The following is a 13,816-nucleotide window of genomic DNA, read 5'->3' on the forward strand; positions in this document are numbered from 1 at the left end:
AGTGTCTCAAAAAATGAGCTCTTGATGGGGTGCCTGGGTGGCTCAGTAGGAACGGCACGTGACTCTTAATCTCGGGGGTCATACATTCGAGCCCCACATTGGGTATAGTGATTACTTAAATGAATAAATACATAAATAATAAATAAGTAAGTAAAAAAATTTTTAAAAAGAGCTCTTATGATTATGCCTGGACATGGCTTGAATGCTCTCTTTGGGCACAGGACCACTGCCCAACTCCAGGAGGCGCCAACTGCATTGTATTCCTTAGCGATTGGCGTCCCCTCGACTGTGCATCTTCATGAAATACAATGAGAAGGTGCCCCCACCCCCAGGGGTACAACCTGGCATCCCGGTTTGAGGAGGCAATTTGGGAAGGGAGTCAAGAGACCTGGTTTTGATCCCAACTCCACTATTGACTCGTTTTGTGGCTTGTCTCTGAGGCCATTTCTCATTGTACAGAATGATTCAATCAAGCAATTTGGACTGCAAGGGATTCTTCAAGCTCTAGCGTACTCCGGTTCTCAGTGTATGTGTGTTGTCTGTTGGGCCTGTCTTAGTCCATGAGGGTTGCTGTAACAGAATACCACAGACTGGGTGGCTTAAAGCACCCAGAGGGTTCTGGAAGCTGGGAAATTCAAGAGGTTCAGTGTCTGGTGAGGACCTGCTTCTTGGTTCACGGACAGCTCACTCTAACCTCACATGACAGAAGGGAGGGGGAGCTCACTGGGGTCTCTTTTATAAGGGCATTTACTCCATTTCATGATGGCAGAGTCTTTTTTTTTTTCATTTTTTTAAAAAAGATTATATATTTATTTGAGAGAGAGCATGAACAGGGGGGAGGTCAGAGGGAGAAAGAGACTCCCCACTGAGTGGAGAGCTCCACCCAGGGTTCGACCCCAGGACCCTGAGATCATGACCTGAGCTGAAGTGAGATGTTTAGCTGACCAAGCCACCCAGACACCCCGGGGCAGAGTCTTTAGAAGGCCTCACCTAATACTATCTGTCACATTGAAGGTTAGGATTTTGACGTATGAATTTGGGGGCAACACAAATATTCAGTCTATAGCGGGGTCCTAATGTACAAGAAGACCATTTAGCACCTTGAAAGCATTTACTGCTCCTCGTTTTCTTCTCATTCCAATGATGATTTGGGGTTAAATCAATGTTTCAGAGTTTACTTGTTATGATTATCCAAAATATCAGTCATTGCTGAGCCAAGTAGTGCACCACGGCTATGTTTCGTTTCTTATACAAGTTTTTGCTCTTCCTGAAGTTTTTAATCCTCCCCTTCTCCTCTGTCGTAATGGAAACCCGCCCACCCAATTTATTACGTGGCCCTCAGAGAAACAGAACCAATAAGAACCAATAGGCTATGTATATGGAGAGAGAGATTGAGAGACAGAGACAGAACGTCTGAGAGCGATTTTTGAGAGAGATTTTGAGAGAGAGAGAGCTCACGTACAGAAATCGGGATGCAAGAAGACAACGAAACAGTCCCTTCAAAATTCTGAAGGCAAATTATTGTCAAGCCAACATTCTACACATAGTCAACTTAACTCTCCAATTTTTTTTGTGTTTGACTTCTCTCTCTCTCAGAATTTGTCTCTGTCTCTCTCTGCCTGTCTCCCCATGCCTCTCTCTCTGCTCTATCTGCACAAACCCAGAGTGTCATCGGGACCTGCCTTGCGAAGTTTTCCTCCTGCTGGCCAAGTGTAGGCTCTTGTAACCCAGAAACTCAATTCCCTCGATTGCTGAACCATTCTTGGAATGCTCGAATTCTTGAGCATTTTCTTGAATTATTTCCATGGTAATTTTCTTTTTTCTCACTTCTTTGTGCAATTTATCTCATCTGACTGATTACACCTTGTGTATTTACCCTCTATTTTTTTTTTATCTTATCTCTTCTGTTTACTTGCTTTGTTGTTTTTTTTTTTTTTTTTGGGAGATTTCCTCCATTTTATCTCTCAATCCATTGGTTGAATTTTTATTTCAGCTGCAAAATATTTTTAATAGTATATTGTTCTTATTTTAGGGACCCAATATTGCCCTCTTACTTCTCTGAAGAAAGTAATTACGCATTTAAAATTTGTTACTCCGTTCTCTGGATTGTCTTTGTTTCCTTCCAAACTTCAAAACACCTCTGTTGGGTTTTGGTCTTTGCTTTCATATTGGACCACAGCTGGTTGAGATCCTGTTTCAGGGCTGGCCAGTGAGCCACAGAAGAAGGCCGTTCAGCCCCACTAGGGAAGCTTTTCCTCTCTGGGTAAGAAGACAGTGTGGCCTGCTCACCTTGTCTCACCTTCCTGCTTTTGTTTAGATGAGATGCCTGAAGCCAGAGAAGCCAAAATGTGGTAGTTTTCAGAACTGTGGTCCGGGAATCCGCAACGATACTCAGGAACTTTCGGGGGAGGGGGGGTAATGGGGTCAAAACTCTGTTAATAATAATACTAAGACATTATTTCCCTTGTTCTCGTTTTTTCGTGAGCGTATAGTCACAGCTTGCCTGCCTGGAGTCTGTCTTTCCCTCTCGGCCTCGTCTGTTTCTCTTCCTATCACTGAGTCACACTGATACACAGATGTGGTTAACAGCACAGAGCCGAGGATGGTGCAGAGTTTTCTTCTCTTGGTTTGATGAATTTTATTTATTTGTTTATTTTAAGTAGGCTCCACGCCCAGCATGGAGCCCAACATGGGGCTTGAACTCACGACCCTGAGACCATGACCCGAGCTGGGATCAAGAGTCAGAACCTTAACTGCCTGTGCCCCACCCCCCCCCCGCTCCCCAGGCACCCCTTCAGCAAAGCCCACACTGAGACAGCTTCAGTGAGGGGAAGCAGCGGGGCGGGGGATGCGGGGAATCATCCTGTTGACGGTTTGGGTGCAGACTGAGCTTGTAGTGAACTGAACATTCTAGGCCTTTTTCATGAGATTAGCTGTTTTTGTGCACTTGGTATTCTGAACCTATGGGCCAGACATTACATTTATCCTGATTAAATTTCAAATGTTAGATTTCATGCATTATTCCAGCCTGTCAAGATATTTCCAATCTTAATTCAATCGCCTGGGATAGCGTTTATCCCTCTGAGCTCCTGGTAAGCCGCCCTCTCAGCACGCAGCATGGACACTGCCAGACAGGCCGGACAAGCACTGTGGCGGGTGCTTGGGCCCTCACTACCACCGCTCTGTTCAGATAAGGAAGAACAGGTGGTGGAAGGAGGCCTAATCAAAGATTTGGTATTTAAAGGATAAACTCTCGGATCCTTTTTTCTTGTTTCTGGCTTTCAATCCTAGGACTCAGTTTCTGGACCTGCTCCCCAGACGCTATGGACCAGAGATGGGACTTCCAAAGGAAAATTCCCAATGAAAGTTTCTGAGAAGGCCCAGATATATTACACAAAGAAGTGGTGACTTTGGTCACTCTTTCTAACTTCCTTTTCTGCCCCCTGGAGTCCACAACTGACCACAACATCCTGGTCCTCTGTTCGAGCTGCGTTAGAGAGTGTACCAGAAATCAGCCACCTAATTGTCCAAGCAGGGAAACTGAGGGACAAGTTCCTGGCCTTGTCCACCCTGGTACAGGGCGACAGAGCCAGGATGGGAACCCCAGCCCTTTGCTCCACACTGAGCCATCTCAGTCAGGTGACTGTGATCATATGTGCCTGCCACCACTTCCTAGAGAACGAATGTGCATCCAGAATCTGGGAGAAAGCATTGATTTCTTTTTAAAATATGCAAGGATGCATATCCTGAGTGGCGCAGTCGGTGAAGCATCTGCCTTCGACTCAGGTCATGATTCCAGGGTCCTGGGATCGAGCCCTACATGGGGGCTCCCTGCTCAGTGGGGAGTCTGCTTCTCCCTCCCCCTCTGCCCCTCCCCACACTTGCACACTCTTTCTCACTCTCTCAAATAAATAAATAAATCTTTAAAAAGAAGAAAATGCTTTCTTCCAGGTTAAAGGCTTCGTAAGGTGACTAGTATGCCCCTGAGTCCTCTCTGTGACACACGGGCTCATTCATTTCACTCTGTGAGGACATTGGTCAGTCCTTGCAAAACTCCAAGGAAGCAGAAAGGCTAATGTGATTGAGACTCATTCCCCCTGGCTGCAGACTGACTTTATTATCCATAATTAACAGTGAGTAACTCGGTGGATGGTATCCCTTTGTAGGCACGAATTTCTAACAAAGGAACATCTTTCAGCCCCGAGCATTGTTCAGTTGAATGTTGCCATGGGACTGCAGCTGTTTATTCCCTGTGACATTTTCCCAGAGAACTGTGACGTGTCTCTGATGACAGAGGGGATTTTTCATAACTACACCATCTTTTCTTATTTTCTCTTATTTAAAAAAGAGAAAAGAAAAATGTCATTGGTATTTTGATCGGGATGGCATTGAAAGTGTAGATTGCTCTGGGTAGCATAGACATTTTAACTATTCTTCCGATCCATGAGCATGGAATATTTTTCCATCTTTTTGTGTCCTCTTCAATGTCTTTCAAGAGTGATTTGTAGTTTCTAGAATATAGATCCTTTACGTCTCTGGTTAAGTTAATTCCAAGATAACGTATGATTTTTGGTGCTATTGTAAATGGAATGGATTCCTTAATTTCTCTTTCTTTAGTCACATTGTTCATGTATAGAAATGCAACTGATTTCTGAGCATTGATTTTGTATCCCGCCACATTACTGAATTGCTCTATAAGTTCTAGTAGTTTGGGGGTGGAGTCTTTTGGGTTTTCCAAATAGAGTATCATGTCATCTGCAAAGAGAGACAGTTTGACTTCTTCTTTGCCGATTTGGATACCTTTTATCCTTTTTTGTTGTCTGATTGCTGTTGCAAGGACTCCTAGTACTATGTTGAATAATAATGGCGAGAGTGGGCATCCTTGTCGTGTTCCTGATCTTAAGGGAAAGGCTTTCAGGTTTTCCCCATTGAGAATGATATTCGCTGCAGGCTTTTCATAGATGGTTTTTATGAAACTGTGGAATGTACCCTCTATCCCTACACTTTGAAGTGTTTTAATCAGGAAACAAACAGCCCTTAAATTTGTGTGGAACCAGAAAAGGCCCCGAATTGCCAAGGAATTGTTGAAAAGGAAAAACAAAGCTTGGGGGCATCATGTTACCTTATTTCAAGCTATACTACAAAGCTGTGATCACAAAGACAGCATGACACTGCCACAAAAACAGACACATAGACCAATGGAACAGAATAGAGAACCCAGAAATGGACCCTCAGCTCTTTGGGCAACTAATCTTTGACAAAGCAGGAAAAAATATCCAGTGGAAAAAAGCCAGTCTCTTCAATAAATGGTGCTGGGAAAATTGGAAAGCTACATGCAAAAGAATGAAACTCGACCACTCTCTCACACCATACACAAAGATAAACTCCAAATGGATGAAAGACCTCGATGTGAGACAGGAATCCATCAAAATCCTAGAGGAGAACACAGGCAGCAACCTCTATGATATCGGCCACAGCATTTTCATGACCTATCTCCAAAGGCAAGAGAAACAAAAGAAAAAATGAACTTGTGGGACTTCATCAAGATAAAAAGCTTCTGCACAACCAAGGAAACAGTCAAAAAAACTAAGAGGCAGCCCATGGAATGGGAGAAGATATTTGCAAATGACACTCCAGATAAAAGATTAGTATCCAAGATCTACAAAGAACTTCTCAAACTCAATACACGGGAAACAAATAATGGAATATTACTCAGCCATCAAAAAGAATGATTACCCAACATTCGCAGCAGCATGGACAGGACTGGAGGAGATAATGCTAAGTGAAATAAGTCAAGCAGAGAAAGACAATTATCATATGGTTTCACTCATTTATGGAACATAAGAAATAGGAAGATCGGTTGGAGAAGAAAGAGAAGAGTGAAGGGGGGGTTAAAGAAGGGGAAATGAACCATGAGAGACTATGGACCCTGGGAAACAAACTGAGGGCTTCAGAGGGGAGGGGGGTGGGGAATTGGGATAGGCTGGTGGGGTATTAAGGAGGGCACGTATTGCATGGTGCACTGGGTGTTATACGCAAATAATGAATCATGGAACACTACATAAAAAACTGGGGATGTGCTATATGGTGACTAATATAACATAATAAAAAAAATTATTATAAAAAAAGAGAGAAAAGAAAGACCCTCGCCATCTGTATAACATTTCCTGTGAATACGTTAGAATGTCGGAAGGGAGATCGATGTCGGAAGTCTTGGCAGGATAGAGGCCCCTTCGGACTGTGTAATTTCTGTGTTAATCTGATGATGTAGGAGAAAGTAGATTTGTCTTGAAGAACCAAACATTAGGGGTGCCAGGGCGTCAGTTGGTTGAACGTCTGCCTTCGGCTCAGGTCATGATCCCGAGGTCCTGGGATCAAGTCCTGCATCAGGCTCCCTGCTTAGTGGGGAGTCTGCTTCTCCCTCTGCCCTTCCCACTGCTTGTGCTCTCTCTCTTTCTCTCAAATAAATAAAATCTTGAAAAAAAAAAAAAGAACCAAAGATCATCAAGATTTTGCTGAACACTCCGATCGTGTGGTTACAAACATATATGTCCTGGAATAATAGGTCCATGGGTTTTAGAGTAAATACATTCCCTATATTCTCCCCAGTCAGTACCTTGGTGCCCGTCTGTTTCACAATATACCTGTGTGTGTAGAGAACACCCATCGGGTTTGCCTGCCTATCATCCGCGCCTTCTTTTTCAGCTAAAACACCTTAGATTTCGTTGGGGGATCCACCCCTCTCCAGGGCTGATAGTCAAAGTGTATAGCGACTGGGATGGCATGGATATTCCCACACCCAAGCACTCACAATGGGCTCGGACTGTGGCAGCTGCTGAACCCAGACGCACTCATCAGATACTCTTTTGATGAGTCTTGAAATCAAGATGCCCTGCCCTTCTCTAAGGGCCAAGCATGAACCAAACTAGGCCAAACAGACTCTCTGTCCCGAGAATTTGCATAGTGATCAATGACACAGAAAGCATTTGGCACAGGTGGGTCCCAAAGGTTGCCTGGGAATGCCAGCCTGTGGAGTGCCCTGCTTCCTGTCCTTTCTAAGACCTCCTTGTTTGGCTTTTTCTTTGTTTTCTAAGCTACCACCATATCCATCCAATGAATTGTATTATTTACTTAAGTATTTTTTTTGTTTGTTGCTTACATGCCCCAGAATTCATTTCTCTTGCTTACCACCAAGGAACTCTAAGACAGGAATTCAGAAAATAAGACATTAAAACAAATTTTCTGCCATGGGAATCCTGTTTCTCTGGGTCATTTTATTTTAAAATTGTAAAAATGGGGGCGCCTGGGTAGCGTAGTCGTTAAAGCATCTGCCTTCAGCTCAGGGTGTGATTCTGGCGTTCCAGAATCGAGTCCCACATCGGGCTCCTCCCCTGGGAGCCTGCTTCTTCCTCTCCCATTCTCCCTGCTGTGTTCCCTCTCTCGCTGGCTGTCTCTCTGTCACATAAATAAATAAAATCTTTAAAAATAAAAAATAGGGGCGCCTGGGTGGCACAGTGGTTAAGCGTCTGCCTTTGGCTCAGGGCGTGATCCCGGCGTTATGGGATCAAGCCCCACATCAGGCTCCTCCACTATGAGCCTGCTTCTTCCTCTCCCACTCCCCCTGCTTGTGTTCCCTCTCTCGCTGGCTGTCTCTATCTCTGTCAAATAAATAAAATCTTAAAAAAAATAAATAAATAAAAATAAAAAATAAAATAAAATTGTAAAAATGATCCTGTGGAAGGAAAAAAGCCTTTGAGAGAATAAGTAGGAAATACAATAAAAATGGAATTAAGAAAAGCAGGGTCGTTGGGGGCAGGGACGGCCTCAGTTTACTCACTGATGTGGCAAAGGGCTTGAACCCGGTACAGCATTACCACTAAGCTTAAAGAAATTAAAGTAGCTTTCTACTTCTAGGATTGCCCTTTGACCCTTAATGACTAAATTAAGTCTTCCAGAACGTGTTTCATGCACTCTAATGCACATATGATCACCCGGAGTATCTCATAAAAATGCAGTCTGATTCGACATTTCCAACAAGCTCCCAGTGATGCCAGTGCTGCTGGCCCAAGGACCGCACTTTGGGCATCAAGAATCCAGGTTAGAAGATTCCTTTCCAGACCAGCTTTCCCAGATTCCCAACCTAGGGGTCCCAGACCACCCCCCTCCCCTTTGTCTTCGTAGAACACGCTTGTCATGCCACCCCTAGCCAGCAGGTGTCACCAATGCACTCTGAGAGTCCCCACTGGACCGATTCCTAGCTAGGGACCAGTTGAAAGGTTCAAAAGGATTCGTACAAAGTAACTTTAACAATAGCCAAAGGAAGCATATTCCATAGCATTTGGTGATGGTTTGAACCCCCAAGCAAAATGGCCAATGAGGGGAATCCTCGGTAAGTGTTTTTATAACCACTGAAATTTCTTTTTGATTTTCAAATCATCTGTCCATGCCTCACTATGGAAATTTGGCTCTCTACATTTTGTAATTGGGAAGTTAGAGGTAGTTTAGTAAAGCTTGAAGCAGTTTGATTTTTTAGAGGGCTTTCTCATGCATTATTGTATTGCTAGAAGGATCTTTACTACTGTTATTCCCAATTCACAGATGGGAAAACAAAGGTACAGAGGGGAGAATTCAGTGACTTGTCCAGTGCAACAAAGCAAGCAAGGGACAGAAATGAGATCCAACCTTGAGCTTCTCCATCCCTCACTTTACCCTACTGCATGCAGATGGAGAAGCAAAAAGATGACCAGCGGTGTCTTCTGCATTAAACCTCGTTCTTCTTAACAAGATTGAAAGTTAACTGATCTTTATCAGGAATCAGAACTCATTGTTCTGGGCATAAATTCTCCCCAAATACAATGATTCACTTTGGATACAATTATCTGAGATTGCAAGGTTTCTATAAACATTGTGTTTATTCACTATAATCAAGAAGTCCCTGGCCCACATATGTATCAGAGCTCCTTTTGAAAAATTTGTGGGGAGATTAGACACTAGTGAAGAGGTAACATTTTGAGTGTGTTTAAATTAAAGCAAAGGCTTTTTTACCCCTGAGGGTGAGGGGAAAGGAGTTGCTGTCTCTCATCTTGGAGAACCTCCTACGGGTTTGCAGCCACAGTAAACTCCTAGGGCTACTCCGATCCTCCCCCTTCCGGCTCGGGCTCCACCCTCAGCAACCCCCCCCCCACAGTGCCCCATATCTGGCACAAAGCCATTGCTGTCACCGGGCTGGCCACGGGAGCAGATTCTTGAGCACCGAATCTCAGGAGAGGAGGTGCTCCTATGGGTGATTGCCGAAGCCCCCCCTGACTCCAGGAACCTCAAGATCACCGACTACTTCAAGCATTTTGCAAAATGGTTCCTGTGGGATGTTAATATGGAAAATTAGGAAGAAAAATGCTTCCGTGGTCAAGCAAATTTGATTAACGCTTGTTTGGGTTTTTTCCCTAAAGATTTTATTTTTGGGACACCTGAGAGGCTCAGTAAGTTAAGCGTCTGCCTTCGGCTTGGGTCATGATCCCAGGGTCCTGGGATCGAGCCCCACATCGGGCTCCTTGCTCAGTGAAGAGACTGCTTCTCCCTCTGCCTGTCTGCCACTTCCCCTGCTTGTGCTCTCTTTCTCTGTCAAATAAAGAAAATCTTTTTAAAATTTAAATTAAAAAGAAAATTAAAGGTATTATTTTTCAGTAATCTCTACACCCAACATGGGGCTCGAACTCACAACCCTGAGAGCAAGAGTCACACTCTCTGTCCAGCCAGGCGCCCTGAGCAATGCTTGTTTAAATGGAGTTATGCACGTTTCTTTCTCAGCAGGGCTTCGGTGGAGGTGTTCATGTGCCTGGTGAATCCAGAATGGGGCGTGCTCCCGGCTTCCCAGGTAGGAGCTGAAGGACGCGTTTGTTCCCGGAACCTCTGAAGCTTATGGAACACTGGCTGAAAATCCCGATTCCCTTCATCTTCCCACACAGGCTGCGCCAGCTTCATGGGGACAGCTGCACAGCGACCCGGGCCCCACATGTGGTTTAATGCTCGGCTGTTACTGTCTTGAGATTCTTAGTAAGTGTCAAACAAGGCCTTTGTATTTTGGTTTTCTATTGAGCCCCACAAATGTGTAGCTGGTCCTGCCTGTGGATTCCCCGGGGGGAGGGGTGCGAGGGGGGGTGTGTGTGCCAGGAGTTGCTGGGTGTTGGCCTCAGTGTTCCGGATGCTTTCCACGTTTTTCTCCCTGTGTTTTCCTCTGTCCTCTTCCCGCCTGTGCTGGCACTCTCCTCCTGTATCCCTGCTGCTTGCCTTCTTGTACCTCCCCTTCTCCTCCTTCTCCCTTCCTTTTTACCCTTTCTCTTCTACTGGAGGGCAGAAGATCCTTTATCCAGCCCAGGTTGAGCAATCACTGGAGTAAGGTTCTCCGTTTCCTTAGTTCCCTTTGCGCTTGTAATTACGGGAAGTGCCATATACCTTAGCAAGTGTTGGCGGCTGGGAGGCCGGTCAGTGACACCGAACTGTGCTGTTGAAACAAGGCTGGGCTGCCTGGGTGGCTTGGTGGGTTGAGCGCCCGACTCTTGATTTTGGCTCAGGTCATGATCTCAGGGTCCTGAGATCAAGCCCCCTGGGCTCCGTGCTCAGTGGCGAGTCTGCTTGAGATTCTCCTCCTCTGCCCTCACCACTACCCCCTGCTTCCTCCACTCTACCCCCCACCCACCCCCGGCTTGCATACACACTCTCTTGCCAAAATAAAGAAATAAATCTTAAGAAAAAAGAAATAAGGCTGGCATGCCAGCCCTGCTCTGGCTACCTCTGTAACTTCTCGTTGACATCGGGCATTCAGGAGGCCAGCGCAGAACAGAGTCAAGAGCAGGAAGGGAACACACTGCCGCCATAATTAAAGCAGCGCTTTCTGGGACTAATAGCCTCTTTTGTCTAAACTTATAAAATCAGTGGTTTGGAGTGAAATGGTCTGTTAGCTTCTTCTTACCATTAAAGGGAAGGATCCGTGTGGTGCCCCTCCCTGCCAGAGAGAGGAATCAGAACTGAAGATGACAGTAGCTTTTCTGACCAACAACCGGGAAGGCAAACTTCCTGCCTGGCTTGCAGAGCCCTTGAAGACCGCGCATCCACCGACCCTGCTGCCACCTTCCCCCTTTACCTTCCATTCTTGTCAAGCCTCCTTCTGTGACCAGTAATGTAATCTCAACTCAAACCACTGTAAGGAAAAAAGATGCATTGTTACCTTATAACTGAGCAATATTGCTTAAGCTGAGCAATAAAGCAATCAAAGGGTGTGGAATGGCTTCAGCTATAGCTGGATTCAGGCACCCAAAGGATATCATCTAGATCTCTTTTGTGCTCTGTCTTTATCTGTGATCTCTGCTTTCCTTGAGGGCACATTCTGGGTCTCGATCTCTCCATGTGGAGGCCAGGACCATCCCCCAAACAGCCCTCAGCTTACTCTCTTTGTGGCTCGTGATCTATAGAGAATGTCATTCCCCCAAGGGTTCCAGAGCACAACTGAAGGGGAGAGTCAGATTGGCCGAAGGCTGTGATCCTATCTGATGAGCCCACTCCTCAGTTAATTCAGTGAGGAAGAGATTGGAATGCACTGGTGAGGGGCATGAGCCCACCCATGGGATGGTCCTAGAAGGAAGGATGGGCTCTTGTCCAATCGCAGAGAGTGGGTTCTCTTTAGAAAGAGGGTTCCTCATGCAAGAAGAAGGAGAGGAAGATGTGTCAAGCAGACAGAAAATGACAACTCTAGGTAACATCCCCTTCATTTTGTTCCTTGACTTCTCCCCTCCTCCCATACTTTGCTTACCTCCCTTCCTCCACTTTCCCAAATCTGGTCAGACTTTCAAGGCTAAACCTACGGTGAGTGCTCAGAAAGTACTCAACGGACTCTTGGGAGCGGTTGGAACATCGAAGTGGTTTCATGAAGGAGGCCGATGTTTTGTGGCGTCGAAATGAGTTGGTTCTACTCTAGCTACTTATTTTCCTCCCTTTTGTGTGAGACTCTATACTGGTCAAGGCTTTTTAGCTAAAAGGATCAGAAGACTCCTCGCAGAAACAAAGAACAGCTGAGCCTCGGGAATCTGGAAGCCATCAGGTGACAGGAGGAGACTCAGTCCTGCTAGTGGTCTGGAGAGAGACATGGTCTCCAGCCCCAGTATCTGTCTGTCTGCACGGCTGTCTGGCTTTCCTCAGCAGCCTGCTATTGTCTGATGACTCATCGCTGCGCTCTGTGGGAAAGATGAACGCCCCAGCCTGGTATCATCACCTTTTAGAATACATTCTCTGGGTCTCTTTGTTCAGCTTTCTGAGAAAGAGAGAATACATTTGGTCACTGACCAGCAAGTGTATTGGCTCTCCTTGGGCATTCCCCATCTGTTCAGTAAACTGTTCATATAGGATTTTATAGCACATGTACTGTTGCCTAGGTCATCGGTGGGAGCAGGTCTCCAAGGAGAGGCTGTGGCCTGGGCAAGCACCCCAAAACATGCCTCTTGTGGATACATAGAGCAGCTGTTTCATAGGTTAATCAGCTAAAGGGAAGAGAAGTTCAGTGATGCATGCAAGGCCTCCCAGCCAGGGAGAGGTCAAGGATGGCCTGACACCCAGGTGTCTACCCCAGGTGCTACTTTTTCACCCCTCTAAGGAAGAGGGGCTGCCCAAAGCCCTAAGCATGGATTCGTTCTCTGAAGGAGCAAGGCTGTGGGAAAGGACCCTAGGAAGGAGGTTGGACTTTGGCAAATCCCACAGAAAGCCCTGAACGTCGGTGCCCATGTGGAGAGGAACAGGGTAAGACCCTCAGATTTGACTAGAATGGCCTTGGTGGCCTTCAGGGAAGCAGGTTTGGGGATGCTAGAAACTGATGCTGGAGTTAAGGGTGAGGTGAAGAAGGGATGGAAATAAACAGAATAAAAGGGAGGAATGGATTATCAGAAATAACAAATGGTGGAATCTTGGTCCATGCTCTGGCAGCATGGACCGTGCCCTCTGCTCCACCGAGTTATAAGAAATTCTGGAATAGTGCGTGGTCCAGCGGTTAAGTTAAAATGAGTGGAAGGACTTGCTACTTAGATAAACATGAGGTTCTCAGACACTAGTACACTTCAGAGAAACTAGGAAGTGTGTGCTAAATAGGATCTGGGTTGAAAAGGTGCACTTAATAGGATAAAGTTCAAGCAGACAGCTCTATTGAGGGATTATCGTTACTATGGGCAAGGCCTTTTTCCAAATTATAGGGAAATATCTTATTTCTTGTTGCATTAAATGCTTTTTGCCCTCCGGAACTCTTCATCAATTAGGAATGTTCTTGGGGCTCCTGGGGCTTAGTTGATTTGGCGTCTGCCTTCAGCTCATGTCATGATCCCGGGGTCCTGGGATCGAGTCCTGCATCCCGAGCGCTGCTTAGTGGGGAGTTTGCTTCTGCCTCTGTCCCTCCCCCCGCTTGTGCTCTCTCTCTCGCTCACTCTCTCAATTAAATAAGTAAATAATTAAATAAATAAATAATCTTAAAAAAAAAAAAGGAAATGTTCTTAGCTGCTCATAATAGAAAATCTAACTAAAACCAGTTTAGGTAATACAATCTGTTTTAGCAAAAAGCTAGAAGTAGGCATTTCCAGGGATGGCTCAGGTATCAACCGTATTATCCAGGATCCAGACTATATTTTTCTTTTCTTTTTTTTAAGAGAAAGAGAGTACGCAAGTGAGAGAGAGAGAGAGCGCGGGGTGGAGGGTCAGAGGGAGAAGAAGCAGACTCCTCACTGCGCAGGGAACCCAATGCGGGACTCAGTTCCAGAACCCTGGGATTATGACCTGAGCCAAA

At 45.6% G+C, this 13,816-nt stretch overlaps 1 protein-coding gene across 5 annotated transcripts in view; it reads left to right on the forward strand.

The window, feature by feature from the left end:
* Window positions 1-13,816, forward strand: part of LOC109491175 — a 79,614-nt gene that overhangs the window by 60,345 nt on the left and 5,453 nt on the right. For 3 of the 5 annotated variants that reach the window (XR_004624099.1, XR_002144508.2, XM_034656343.1), the window contains 3 exons: window positions 9,811-9,874; window positions 9,966-10,053; window positions 10,978-13,302. Coding sequence is in view for 3 of the 5 variants with exons in the window: in XM_034656343.1 (XP_034512234.1) it covers window positions 9,811-9,874; window positions 9,966-10,053; window positions 10,978-11,177 (352 nt within the window). In the remaining 2 variants the exon portion in view is untranslated. Of the gene's footprint in view, window positions 1-9,810; window positions 9,875-9,965; window positions 10,054-10,977; window positions 13,303-13,816 lie in introns of those variants that run through there. The other 2 variants (XM_034656350.1, XM_034656352.1) reach the window with 1 other exon arrangement.

Source organism: Ailuropoda melanoleuca, chromosome 1 (genome assembly GCF_002007445.2).
Source record: "Ailuropoda melanoleuca isolate Jingjing chromosome 1, ASM200744v2, whole genome shotgun sequence".
In the NCBI taxonomy this organism is placed as follows: domain Eukaryota; kingdom Metazoa; phylum Chordata; class Mammalia; order Carnivora; family Ursidae; genus Ailuropoda; species Ailuropoda melanoleuca.